Consider the following 14,891-nt stretch of genomic DNA (forward strand, 5'->3'; position numbering starts at 1 on the left):
TATATATATATATATATATTCTAACTTTCTTAAATGTTTTTTAGGTCAAAGAGACGGGAGTTCTCCCGTCTCTTTTGCAACTTTACGAGAGGACCCACAAGAACAAGGCGGGCCAATTTCTAGATGCTAGGTCCGAGGAAATCTTCAACGACTTGGTTGGTCGGGCTGAAGACCGCCAGACCCAGCTGACCCAGCAGTCCACCTACGGATTACCTGTCACCTTATCCACATTTGAAGTGGATAGGATTTAGGAGGAAGTAATTTTTTAAAAATTTTAAATTCTTATATTATTCATTTAATTTAATTTTAACTTTTTACTAACAATATTTATTTTTTGTTTTTAAGGTTTTCCCTAAGAAAAAAGGACGTACGTTGGGGATTGGTTCCATCAACGATGTTCCGAGAGCGACATCGTCTTATGGTCAGAGACGGGATGATGAAGTCACTCAGATGCGTAACTAGTTGGACTCGAACGCGGTCTGCATTCACAGCTCGTATGGGTGGAGTCGAGGGTTTCATGGACGTTGTAGCGGCCACAAATCCGGAATTGGAGTCCTTGTTGAGGAACATGCGACGACAAAATCTCATTCCAGGCAAATCATCCGGCACACATGACGTGGCGGATGTAGAGAGGAGGAGTGAAGTTCTACCGGGCGATGAACGACCCTTAGTTCTTTTTTTTTTTCCGTTGGTTGTATTATAAATTCAAAACTTATTTATGTATAAAATATTTTCGTATTTACTTTTATTTTTAAATTATATTTTTATTAATAAATTAAAGAATTTTTATTATATTTTTTAATTCTGAAAAATAAAAAATCGAAGTAAATTTGTAGCTAAATTACGACTACATTACGTAGAATGTTTACGAGGAAGTAACGAGGAAAACTTTTACGTCAACACTAAGAGGAAAGCTTAACGAGTATTTTACGTGGAAGGGTTTACATGTAATTTACGAGGAATTACTTTCGAGGTATTTACGAGGAAATGTAGCGTCTTCCTTACATGGAAAGATTACGTAGTTTTTACGACGAATACGTTTCTTCGTCTTTACGACAAAATGTGTTTCTCGCTAGTTTACGACGAATTGGCGAGGAAATATGCGTTACGACGAACGAATAAGGACGAAACTTGTTTCTTCGCTAATTCCTCGTAAAGCGTATTTTACGACGAACTTACTGCGAATTTCGGCGTCGTTAATGTTGTGATTTCTTGTCGTGATAGTATTCAATGAATACAAAAGGGTATCTAAGAACAAGAGAATATGAATGTATTGAGACCGTACTTTAGCTGTCAAAAAGATTGACTCTATTTCTCTTGGTTTGCCCCTCCCTTTATAGCTCTTAGAGGCGGATCCTTACGGTGATGTGCCTTTGATATTTTTACGTTCTACTTTGACTCACCAAGCTCGGCGTACGAGACTCGTCCAGCTCAGAGTGGACCTTGACTTTTGTGAACTGATCGTTTCTTCTTGGACCTTGCTATATTCGATTGGGGCTTTATTGTGTCTGGGCTGGGATTTCATATCAGGTCTGAAGCGAGGTGAATCCCTACTCCAACAAGTGTGCCACTATTTCCCCTCGAATTTAAACTTTGTGAAACATGACCAATCGATTATTATTATTATTTTTTTAACGCTGAATAATTATGTTAATACAACTGTGAGAAATATTACAACGATTCTACGGCCGACAATTCTATATGCTGTACGAGGATTCACGCCTGACTGCATCACATGAGCCGTCCTATGAGATTCATGCTTGACGGTACTCATTGCGTCATGCTGCAGATCTCTTGTAAGTTTTTTCTCCTTTAATTCGCATAATTCGCCTTTTCCGAGAATTGAAACTCAGACCTCTTGGTGTAGAAGCATTAATGAACCCTTGATCAAACCATTGGACCAAGGGGGCATCCACAACCAATCAATTATTTAGTTATATAAATTTTATAATATATTTTATAGATGTGAATGGTATCACCAATTAAATAATATCGTTTTAGATTTTATACAATAGATTTTTATTCAACATCTTAAAAAAATTTACATTGTTTTCTTTCTTCAACATAATTATTCATCATTTATATATGGGAGATTTCAAACCTTGAATTTGAATGTAAATGTATAACTCAAATTCAATCAAATGCAAAAATATCTAAAAGATTATTAAAATTACAAATATCTCCTTATAACAAAACAAAATACATGTATATTTTTTACCGTTTTAGCCCTCAAAAGTCTTCTTTTAACAATAAAATTTTGCCAAAAGACTTTTGAGAAGTTTACTCATCTCTAGAAGACTTGTGGAAAAGTCTACTAATACAGTAGAACCTCTATAAATTAATATTGTGGAGATTTTGAAATTTTATTAATTTATAGAGATATTAATTTACAAAATTTTCATTATTTAGATTTTTTTTATTTTAAGATATATCTATTCTAAGATAAGAAAAATATTTGATTTTAGTGTATAGACATTAATTGTTTTTTTTTTTTAATGTGACATTGATAATAATTTTATTATATTATTTGGTGTATATAATATATATTGCATAGAACTTAAATGTGGTTTGAAATATAAGATTACTAATTTTCAGTCTAAATTCAGGTTTGATTGATCCACAAATGAGAAAATCATTTGTGATGGGTGCATTAGGCAGTAGATGCAAGGATGTCAAACTACGTCTTTGGAAAGAATATAAGCGAGATACTAACTCAGTGGCGGAGCCAAGTTTGATTTTAAGGGGTGTCACATAATTCATATAGAAAAAAACAAACAATCAAAATGTAAGATGTTGGAATTGAACCGGGAAAAGGTGTGTCAGCTGTAAAGAAAAAGACCAACTCAGCTACAGACTTTTTCATTAATTGTTATACAAACACAGAGATATAAAATTAAACATGTGTCAGATGACCCCCTATTCTATAACGTGGGTCCGCCTCTGTACTAACTGAGACATTGCAGATTCGACCTGAGAAGGTTCCAGAATATCAATGGGGTCAGTTTGCCCATATGAGATTCACTGAAAATTGGAAGGTATAGTTGATTCGTTAAATAATTATATCAGTTGTATATAAAATATTAAGTAACTATTTATGTATGTGAAATTTCAGAAAATGCAAGAGCGGAATACCGAAAACCAGAAAAAACATACCATGCCTCATGTCTGTGGAAGAAAGAGGGTTTCAAGAAGAAGAAATGAGATTGTAAGTAAATTTAGTTTCAGTATAAAGCTAGTTTAATTAATATACTGATATTGTATATTTTTATGCATGTATTTTTACAAAGAAAATCAAGACCGGGAAAACACCACGTCGAGCAGAGTTTTTCACCGAGATTCGCACAAAACCTAATGGAAGCTTTGTATGTGAAGAAGCAAAAGAACGTGCGGTTAGTTTTATTTAAAAATTCTATTGATTGATGAGTTAATTATACTAGATATTTATCTTTTATTTGTTTATTAGGAAGCACTTACTACATTGTTGAGCCAAAACCCACACAACACAAACAATGTTACAGCTAGCTTGGACGATGAATATGCTCAAGTTTTTGGTCCAGAAAGTCCAGGATGAGTAAGATGTGTTGGTCGTGGACCTACACCTTCAAAACTAGTGTGCCGCTCAACTGCAAATAGACAAGATGTAGAGAATTCTGAAATGGTTGTTGAGTTGAATACACAAGTGAGTGAATTATCAGATTCATTCATCCAGCAAATAATTGGTACTTCAACAGGTGAACAGGTAATTATATCATTTATTAGTTAAATTACATTACTATACTTTGGTATATAGAACTAATATGTTAACTCAATATTTAGGCAAGAGCATGGGCTACAAGTTTTATTGTTGATTTTGCTAATATACCAAATCCAACGTTTGCCAACGTACCAGATCTACCAGATCAGGTAAATGTATTTATATTTTACTTGTACTACATTAATTCTCAAATGATTAACATATTTGTTGTATAATTGTATCTCAGGGAAATGAGTGATTGTGTTGATGGAAATATTCAAGCGGAGGATGTGGTAGTGCTTAACAATACTTTCAGTAACTTTGAACTTTTTATGTTGTTTGAATTTGCATGATGGAACAACTATGTAATTTGCTTTCTAATACATTAATTATTAGTTTTGGGTGTATTTATCTAATTATTTGATTTTATTTTTATATATCTTTATTAAAATGAATTTTTTTTATACTAATGTACGTATATTATAAATATGTAAATAAAAATAATATTTGTATCATTTTCTATAAGTGAAAGATATTAAAATCGTTTAATAAAATTGATATATGTTTAACATCATTTATTTAAAAGTCATAACAATATTATGGATCGATTTTTTTGTAAATGATACAAGTTTTAAAATCATTTATGGAACTGATATAAGCTTAACATCAATTATTTACAAATGATATAAACATTTTAAATCACTTGTTGTAAATGATACTACTATTAACATCATTTACAAAAACTGATATTACTTTTACATCAGGTAATAGTAAATGATTTAAATAATTACAATCAATTTATTAAATCGACACTAGTACAAACATCATTTAGAACAAATAATATAAATAGTAACATCATTTGTAACAATTGACACATACTAACATCACTTCAAATAATTGATGGAAATATTTGTTATTTTTTACATCAGTTTTTGAACAAAATGATACAAATTACTTGTATCACCAAAAACTAAGTCATTTATTTAAGTGATGTTAAATGTTTTTACATCATTTATAAGTAATACAAATATGTAAAATAAATGATTTAAACTAATCTTTTTTTGTAGTGATATAAAAAGCTGACAAAAAATATATATATAAAAAATAATTCCATTGTGAAAAACAAACAATATAATAATAGGTTCTTACTTATATAAAATATGTATACATGTAAATTATTAATTTATAATTTTAATGGGACCATATCTTTACATAGAATTTCCTAAAAAATTGTTATCTTATTATTTTATCGATTTATATAAAGTTTTGAACATGCCCAAGTTATGATTGATAAAATTTATTAATTTATAGAGACTATTAATTTACCGAGTGTTAGTTTATAGACGTTCTACTGTATATTTAATCCTAAAATTAAATTTTAAAATTATGAAAAAATATTTCGAGGAAAAACATATTAAAATCATGCAAATATAAACAATTATAAATCATGTAAATTTAAATTTAATAAAATGATTTTTTCCACATAAATGAGTGAATATAGTTTTTAAGTCATGATTATCCATTAGTTAAAGTTTTGTAACATATGTTCAAGTAATGTCAGTGTTTTAGAGTTAGATTTTAGAAAAATAAAATTTGATATATAAATGTTATTTTGTATATATTAAACATTTTATAAATTTATTTTATGTTTAATGAAGTGTTTATTATTACTTAGTTAAAATATCTGATTTAGGGTTTAAGAGTAGAAAACTTTTTTAAAAAATCTGCCAATTAATTATTCACTAGGAGATTTCTTTAGGAGTCTTCTAGTATTAGACTTCATCGGAATAGACTTATAAAAAAAATATTCTAGTAGCAAAAGTTTTAAGAAGTTGAGTAACTCCCATAAGTTTAGAAATTTTGAAATTAAGAAGTTGAGATTTTGGGATGAAATGAAAGAGAATGTGAAAAAGAACTGGTTTGTGTGTGACAAATGTCATATGAAGATGTAGATGTGATTTTTAGGTGCACTTAATGCTTGGTTTTAGTAGCTAATGGTGATTGGAGTATTTATGATGACAATGACAATGACAATTGAATATATAAGTGATGAAAATGAAAATGTACGAGTAAAACAAGCAATTTTTATTTAAAAAAGAGAAAAAATCAAAGTAATTACATTTTCGTTAATAAAAGGAAAATGATTTTTTTAAGTTATTTTTTTGTTTGACCACAAATTTAGGTCATATTTGAAAGAATTCATTTATATCTTAAAAAAGTTTATTTTAAGAAATTTATCATCCTAGCTTAATATTTTTATATTTTACAATATTTATAAATATGTATCAATAACAATTATCAAACAAAATAGAAGTAAGTAACATAAAATTAAATATTTTTAACTTTTTCGATCCATTTAACACAAAAAATATTTAGTTATAAAAATAACAGTTTATTAAAAAATAATTTCACTATAGTGAAGAAAAAATTGTGCCCAAATTATTTAAACAAAGTTTATATTTATAGAACATAAAATAATAAATTTTGGTAAAAATCGTTTTCAAATATATTTATTTGCTACAGTAAAATTTATCTGAAATAAATATCTAAGACATCTTACCAACCAAGTAGAATTCATCACTTCTATCCCCTGTTCGGGAACGCGCTAGGCGCTAGTCAGGCGGTCGGGTTAGGCCTAGCGCCTGAAGAGAAAATCGGGGATTAATCAGATATTATGCGGGGCAGAATTTTTAGATGGTTTACTATGCTATAAAACATGTTAATCTTTAATTGTGTATAACATTAATACATTTTCATGTTTAAGATTTTATAAAACACACAAATAGAATATATAAACTTAATATAGTGTAATTTTCATCAAAATTATGAATATAAATGATATTTATAAAATTTTAGATCAAATAAACAAATAAAAATATTATTAAAAAAAATAAAATAAAAATAAATAAGAAAGAAAAAAATAAAAAATAAAGATTAGGCGGCCGCCTAGGCGGTCTAGGCGGAAAAAATCTGATATCCAATTTTTTAAACTGATTTGGCATAAATCGGGGTGAAAGAGTGACGCGTAACGCCTACGCGCCCGCCTAGGCTGCTAGGCGGCCAATTTTTAGAACAAGGCTTCTATCAATCTATATTTGTTTCTTTCAGAAAAGACTGGAAGCTCTCCTTTTCCAAAACGTGGAACACATGACCTTTCTTTTATTGGTTAAAAATATACGTGGTCCATATTTTCTTGGTTTTCAAATCAGGCAAATCTACTATTTTTATCCTTTTCGACACCGTTCTAAAAAACCAGACGGCCGTCTGGACGTTACACGTCACTTTTCCACTTCAATTTATGTCAAATCGGTTTAGAATATCCGATTTTCTCCAGCTAGACCGCCTAAATGACCGCCTAAATAACCGTCTAAGCAGCCGCCTAATCTATTTTTTATATTATTTTTTATTTTTATTTTATTTTTAATAATATTTTTTATTTATTTATATATTCTATTTGTGTGTTTTATACAATTTTAAACATGAAAATGTATTAATGTTATACTCAATTAAAGATTAACATATTTTATAACATAGTAAACAATCTAAAAATTCCGTCCCACATAATTTCTGATTAATCCCCGATTTTTTCTTTAGGCGCTAGGTCCAACCCGACCGCCCGACTAGCACCTAGCGCGTTCCCGAACAGAGGTTGTAACCATTCCATATGTTAAAAATAATTTATTTTATAATGTTGTTTTATTAACTTGGAGATATCCAAATCTATGGATTTGCAAATGGACCCGAAAAAATAAAACTATATTCATGTAATTATCTAGGAGCAATGTGATTTAGTTTCGTGCATCAACTGAACTGAACTGAACGTGCTAGTGTTGTTCTAGCCTCATCCGCTTACCCCCTCACCACATTATCCCAAACTTTAATAATGTTTTCCTCCTCATGTCTTATCTTAGAGAGAGTTTTATATTATATATAATAATAAAAGAAAATTTTAAAAATACTTAATTTTCAAAAATTACACTCAATAGAAAATATTTTAATATTTAGATTTAGAATTTATTGATTATTTTTTAGGATTTAGTATTTGTGGGATGTGATTGAATTTATAACTTCTATACATATTTATAATTTAATCTTAAACATTTATAAATGATTAGGAGGGTTAATTTAATATTTTAATTAAAAATTTAATGTATTTATGAAAAGACAAATTGGTTCAAATACTATAAGGTGGTTACCACTTTCAAAAATACATTCAATCAAAAATACTCTAATATTTGAGTTTAAAGTTTAATAATGATTGTTTAGGGTTCAATATTTACACAGGGGATTGGGTTTAGAAACTTTTATAATTGATTATTGAACATTTATAAAAAGGTTTTAGAGTGTTAGTTTAGTCTTCACAAACTAAGGATATTTATGAAAATGATCATCATTTAAAGGTAAATTTGAAAAGTAATTCCAAGTTCGTGGTATAATTAGAATTCCCTTTTCTGAATTTTTTATCATGTAAAAGTAAATTTGAAAAGTGGTATCAAACTTGTGGTAAAATTGAAAATTTCCCCAACAACAATATGACACCAATTACCAGAGTTCATTATCTCAGCGGGAAAAGATATTGGACATTGTATTAGAGGTCTCCAGTTCGCGTAACTGCTGGGACGAAACTAATATTACATGCTACAGTTTCGAGTATGGGGGTTAAGAATTTCGCCTCTAACCTCCTAGTATTCAAAAAATATATGACACCAGTTTATTGTTTATTTCTCTTACTTCTATTCGAATGAAAATTTTAAAATACAAAATTTTGGTGTAATTTTATCTTAAATAAAATTATGAGAGGATCTCTTGGGATTCCCCTAAATAAAATGATGAGAGGATCCATGGATAACGATCTCTTCTGATTCCAAGATCAATATCATTTTTTTGGAAATTGCTAGAAATACCACATTCATAGTATCACTTTTTATGTTTACACTAATCACTTTTATCTTCACTTTTAATGAAGGATAAAAGACACTTATACTCCTATGGTTAACTAATCTAGACTTGGGGTTTAGAGTTGATGGGTGGATAGAGATTTTAGAATGTGAAATTTAGGATTCTAATAAATAAATAAATAAATATTTGAAAAATATAAAAAAAATTGAAAAATAGTTTCAAACATAATTTTCGATTTTCATAAAGAAAATTTGAAAAAAAAAATTAAAAAAAAAATAAAAAAAAGTTCGAATTTGAAAAAGTATAATTCGAAAACATAAAAAAAATTATTATTTTTATTTATTTAAATAATGATTTATTATATATATAAAACAAGGGTATAAAATTCTTTTGCCACTTAATGAATAATATATTTTTGAAAATATCCCTTTAGTGGTGGAAAGATGAAAAGTGGTACCATGAAAGTGGTAAACATAAAATTTTCCCATCATTTTTTCTCTAGAATAGATAATCTAAGTGTGTATAAATACGAGCACTAGAAAAATCCAATGAGCATGAAAGCCTAGAATATAGTGCTCAGGTTTGTAAAGTCGGAGAACATTCAAAATTTTCATTCTGCTTCCCCACAACGAAGGCAATAATCACATCGCATATAATGACATTTCTGGTTTCTCGTTACCGCAAAATATCATGTTACTATTTGGTATATAAGATGACATATCTTTTGAATATCACTTAATTTTTGAGTTATTGACCACTTTTTGTGTAACTCGAACAAAACTTATTACTTCAGAAAGATTGGTTAACGGCCAAAATCTGAATAAATGGTATATCCTCCCATACAACTAGGTTCTTCAACATTTCCACATCGTACTCTTCAGGTTGTTCCTGTATAAAAATCATTCATCGTCATTTTTGGATAAACAACCAGAACATCATGTCGAACTGACTTCGCTGGAATACGTAGAATCAATGGGTCCTCCATACTCTCATCTTAAATTTAGAATAGACTCACTTTTTCTCTCTTTTTTTTTGAATGAATATTAAATTTATTCATCAAAAAAACCTTATTACATCAAGTGCATCCTTTTTACTATGTAATTTGACTCAAGACTCCTCTCTAATTAGCATATTCAAAAACACATTATTTTACCTTTTTGGTAAATAGTAAAAGTATATTTTTACTAGAGAAAATTACGCTGGGAGACACAATCTGACTTTTTAATTACACAATAAGGCACTTTGTGCCTTTGACACACTTAGTATATGTGTAATACCATAATTGACCTTCAGTTTATTTTACTACAACATCGACCAATTCTAAGATAAATAAATCAATTAGAAAAAAAAAATCAAAACTTCTTTCGTCTCTTTGTCATCGATGAACCATCGAATTTTTTTTATTTTTTTTTGTGAACCAAATCTCAGAAAGAAAAAACAATGGGATTGTGAGAAGAATTGAAGATTTAAAATTAGCTAAGAAGATATCAAAGATAGGTTTAGGAGATAAGGAGGATAACACAGATCCATTGTTTTGAATCAAGACGGATATATTGGAGCTCGGTTTAGGAGAGGGATTTAGGTGATGATGGAGAAGATTAAAATGATAAATGAGGAAAAGGAGTTTGGTCCATTACTGAATTCACCAAACTGAAAAGCTCTTATCCTCTTTTGATGTATTCATATGTTGTTATCGAAGAAGCGGAAAGCGGCGAGTTTTCTGGGATTGAGTGGAGGAGATTTGAAGAGTTCAGTGAAGTCACAGAGGATAGTGAATTCCAAAATCTAGCTCCGGTGACTAAGGCAATTAATCCATCAAGAAAGTTCGAATTGAGACTGAAGTTGAGAGCAGCGAGCTTTTGAAGCTTGAACGGAGATCTGGGATTGTAGTGGAGTCGCTGAGGAGATCCGAGTTCCGACGAGACTAACTATGGTGACTTAAGAAGGTGGTTATGGATATGAAGATGGTGGATACTAAGGTGGTTGCTCGAGATGAGGAGATGGTGGTGGATACGGTGGAGGTGGAAGATGGGAGAGTAGGGGGATACGGAGGTGGAGATGGTGGAGATGGTGGTTGATACCGGAGTGGAGGTTATGGTGGTCATGGATACAGAGGCGGTGGATATGAAAGTGGATACAGAGGTGGAGACTGTGGTGGCGATAGATACCGATAGATACCGTAAATGAGGTTGTGTGGTTATGGATATGAAGTTTGTGGTTACGGACTTGGAAACATCACTCTTGTCCATATACCCTCTTCCCAAACATTATGTATGCTTTTGTAATATATGCGGTTTCTAGGTCTTTTATATTATCAAACATTATGAATGCTTATCATGTTAAGATATTTGACATATCCACTGTATCACATCCATACTATATGTTCTAGAAACTTTGTATCTTTGGTACCCTAACCACAACAATCATGTCCACAACAATAACAATGTGTCCTTAACATATACGCCTAACCACTATTTCCTATCCACGACTTTGTAACTACCATATCCTAGCAAAACACACCGTTTAATTTATAAACATAAAATGAAATAACTACTTTAATCGTTGCTTCCTTCTAAAAATAAGACAGGGACATTTTGGTCTCGAATCTACCAAACCGTACAAGTAAAGTGTGTCAAAACTATAATGTGTCTTTTGCTGCAAAGAAAAGACGAAATGTGTCGTTTTATGTAACCTTCTCATCTATTTACATTCTAGCAAGAAACCAAAATTGCATCAGCTTCTCCGTAGCTTTAACCCCCTTCATTCTCATAAATGTGATCTTGTTACGGAATCACTTGTCAAACAACTTCTTAATCACCGGTAAAGGCATCAACTTATCACCATGTATTACTTTGTTATGTTCTCTCCATACTGCATACAAGACTGTCTGAAATGCATATCTAATACAAAACAGACTCATCTTCTCCCTTGTTTCATCCGAAATGATTAGAAAAATCTCAGACTCACTTTTTTTCTTATGTGGACTCCAAATACAAATCTGATTCTGTTTGTAATCATTTTCTTTCAAAAATAACTCTGTTTTAGTTTCTTATGAATATTGCGCCTACCCACCTTATAGAGTTTTAAGGGAATGTTCAAGGTTTGCACAACATAACATACTCTATATGCTTAAGCAGTTACTAAACCATCTTTGGGTCAGGAAGTCTAGGCTCTAGATAAAGATTAACTCTATTTTGCTACTTTTCTTCACTCATTTGGTATTTAAATCTTGCACCACTGGTAATGCTCAAACCTCAAAAGAAAGGGACACAATATAAGTAGGAGGTTATAATATCACGGCTTATTTATTACACTCTGGAAAACATAACAATGAGTCAAACCCAATTTTACTCTTTTTTAGGGGTCCAATTCAAATCCAGATATCAGATGTGCAGTCTCCGCCGGGATATCTCATCTCATGGGCAAGCGCAGGACCATCGGGTTCTTCACCAAAGTCCACAAAGAAATCAGGGTTTATTGAGAGACCACCTTTCTCTGTATCAACATCAATCTGAATTATGTGTGATCCTTTATCCATGAGTTCTGGGTAAAACTGACGGTCCCACGCGCTGAACAGTGAGTTTGTTGCATACAATCGTTTACCATCAAGGCTCAGCTGGATCATCTGAGGTCCTGCTCGTAGAGATTTCCCCTACAAATACCGAGATATTAAAGAAAAAAGTGCTCCCAAATGAATGTTTATTTTTGTAAGTAAAACAAACCTTGATCTGAGGAACATCAAACTGGTAAGTGGTACCATCTTCTCTAACAGCCTTTACAGGGCTGCCTTTTTGTAGTAATCCGCCCACCCAAATTTGACCGGTTAAGACAGGGTTTTTAGGGTCTTCAATGTTGTACTGACGAATGTCTCCATGAAGCCAGTTCACAAAGTAGAAAAACCGATCATCGAGGGAGATCAAGAAGTCGGTGATAAGCCCCGGCATTTCTGGAAGAATCCAGTTCTCTACTTTCAGTGGTTCAACTGATATAACCACCTACCGAAAAAATCAATTTAAGGGTTAATCATAGCTTTGAAGAACCAAAGTAAAAAAAAGAGGTTATGAAGATAATTCAGAAACTCCACTTGCCTCATGGCTCCATGTGTCATCACTGTTCCTGAAAAATCTTATCATATTACTCGACAATGCACTCCCAACATACCCTGTATCTTTAGATGGATCATGCAAGAATCTTATCTGCAACAACCACATAAAACATTACATTATATTCCTCGGTAACACAGATCCTCACATTTTACGTAACATGTTGAAGTAATGCATGTTACTACCTCGAGAGGTAAGAGACCAGTATTACCAAGGTCAATAATCTGTTTCATTTCACCTTCTGGCCATTTATAAATATGTAAATGACTTCCGTACAAGCCATCAGCAACGTGCTGGAGATTGAAACCTTTGGAGAAAGCTTTAGGTGCTCCCCAAGAAGTGCTGATCATCGTCTTGAACCGAGGCTGGTACCAGAAATCATACCCAAACTTTGGGGCATGCCCTGGTTTGTCCCACCTGCTTTTGACGTTGAAATCAGAGTCAAGAAGGAGAAACCCGTTCCCTTTGGCGTTTCCTTCTTTGTCACCAAGGCAAGAGACCAACATATCGCCAGAGGCGAGGCAGTGAGACGTGTGCGGAAATGCTAATCCTGTCTTCTCAGAAATCTCTTTAGGTTCTACAACCTTGTACAAGGACGGAGCTTTTGGGTCGGTCATCGTGTCGATTGCGTAGATGCGGCCAGATCTTCACCAAGACGAGAAAGAAAAAACGTTAAACATAATGATCTAGAGATGTACAGGTAAAAGGGGAAGGCGGCTCAAACAAGGTTAGTCTTACATTAAGCCTGGTAAGACGAGGTAACGTCTACTAGCAGAAGGATCACCATGGCAAGAGCTGCAAGAGTTCCAACCAGTGTGATGAAGCTCATCGCCTATGTAAGGCATTGGCAATCTGTGAATGACGGTTGAATAGGTGGGTGAGTTTGGATCCACATCTACCGTCGCCAAGTAGTCTGGCTGCTCTCGCCCCGTTCCTAATTATAAACCCAATTCAAAGAAGTATTTAAATACAAAGGAACCAAGGAATTTTTTCAACACTTATGTTCAATTTAATCAACAATTATAAGATATTAGACCGTATAATATTCATACTTTTAATATTAAAAATCTCACATCAGAAAGTGAATTAGGACTAATATACTTATATATAAAGAACATTGACAAATCCAATCATTGCCGAGTTCTCTTAACGTTAAAAATAAGATTAATTTAAGTCAGAAAATACTGAAGAAAACTTTGAATAAAAACTGGAAGTAGAGGGAAAAAAATGAAATGTGTACCAGAGTAGAGGGCGGTGACGTAGATGAGCTTTTCAGGTGGACCGGACATGGCGGCTAGAGGCGTGGCATAACCCGGACCGGACTTGCAACAAGCTTTGCCTACGCCGTTGCTCACCGCCGTCGCCAATACAGTCTCTGTTGCCATCTGTAATTATGTGGAAGTCGTGAAGCTAGGAATCTCTGAGTTAAACGCAAACACAAGCACAGGTGTGAGATTTATAAATGGGAAGCTTTTGGCTAATTTTGTGAGTGAGTAAGCGCGATGGTAACTTGTGTCGTTGTTATCTTTATGTCTATATATATAGAGCATATGACACCAATTGATACTCACAAATATATAGTAGTACTATTATTATACTTTTGCTAAGAGGGTTTAAGTGTACATTTTAAACAGACTTCACTTTTCATTTCACCTAATCAGCTAACATGTAGCAACTTTGTTATTATATTCGCCAGTGAGTTGGTTGTTTTGTTCGGTGATAAAGCAGCTGCACTTTGTATTGCCAACAATCACGTGTACTTAAGATCTTGATGTTTGTATCCAGGACAACTACGTTGTCTTCTTAACAGAATAAGAGTTTCATCTATGATCTATCTATCACTCCATCTTCGAGGAAAAGATATTAATATGAAATATTTAGGTCGATAATTACCGCTTTTATTTTGATTCTGTATATAAACACCATCATTTTGTAAATTTACTTACAGCCATGATACAGATTTTTTTTTTATCTCAGAATATTGATGGTCTAATACTAGTAGTAGACTAGTAGTGTGAGAGAGATTATTTATTTGTGTTCCGGTTGGAACTTTCTGTACACAGATAGTTATTCTTTAAATCTTTTTTTTTAACACAAGTTATTCTTTAAATCAATTTCTAAAAAAAAAAATAGCTAACTCTAGTTCTGAATAAGAG

The 14,891-nt window shown here is 32.1% G+C and overlaps 1 protein-coding gene and 1 pseudogene across 1 annotated transcript; one reads left to right on the forward strand and one right to left on the reverse strand.

Moving 5' to 3' along the window:
• The window catches only part of LOC106308685, a 4,724-nt pseudogene extending 732 nt beyond the window's left edge, over window positions 1–3,992 (forward strand).
• A 7,881-nt stretch (window positions 3,993–11,873) lies between these two features.
• On the reverse strand, window positions 11,874–14,266 carry LOC106312718 (selenium-binding protein 2). Its single transcript, XM_013750337.1, has 6 exons — window positions 13,976–14,266; window positions 13,474–13,669; window positions 12,921–13,380; window positions 12,721–12,828; window positions 12,355–12,627; window positions 11,874–12,284 (listed from the first exon to the last, which is right to left on the reverse strand). Exons 1-6 carry the CDS (start codon window positions 14,118–14,120, stop codon window positions 12,003–12,005), a joined length of 1,464 nt encoding a protein of 487 aa, XP_013605791.1. The 5' UTR covers window positions 14,121–14,266; the 3' UTR covers window positions 11,874–12,002.
• Between the last annotated feature and the right edge of the window lie 625 nt (window positions 14,267–14,891).

Source organism: Brassica oleracea, chromosome C8 (assembly GCF_000695525.1).
Source record: "Brassica oleracea var. oleracea cultivar TO1000 chromosome C8, BOL, whole genome shotgun sequence".
In the NCBI taxonomy this organism is placed as follows: domain Eukaryota; kingdom Viridiplantae; phylum Streptophyta; class Magnoliopsida; order Brassicales; family Brassicaceae; genus Brassica; species Brassica oleracea.

Coding starts and splice junctions, on each gene's coding strand:
- LOC106312718 (XM_013750337.1), bottom strand. CDS start 14,120: ATGGCAACAGAGACTGTATTGGCGACGGCGGTGAGCAACGGCGTAGGC. Junction 13,670..13,975: donor CGTCACCGCCCTCTACTCTG/GTACACATTTCA, acceptor GTTTATAATTAG/GAACGGGGCGAGAGCAGCCA. Junction 12,285..12,354: donor TTGATGTTCCTCAGATCAAG/GTTTGTTTTACT, acceptor CGGTATTTGTAG/GGGAAATCTCTACGAGCAGG.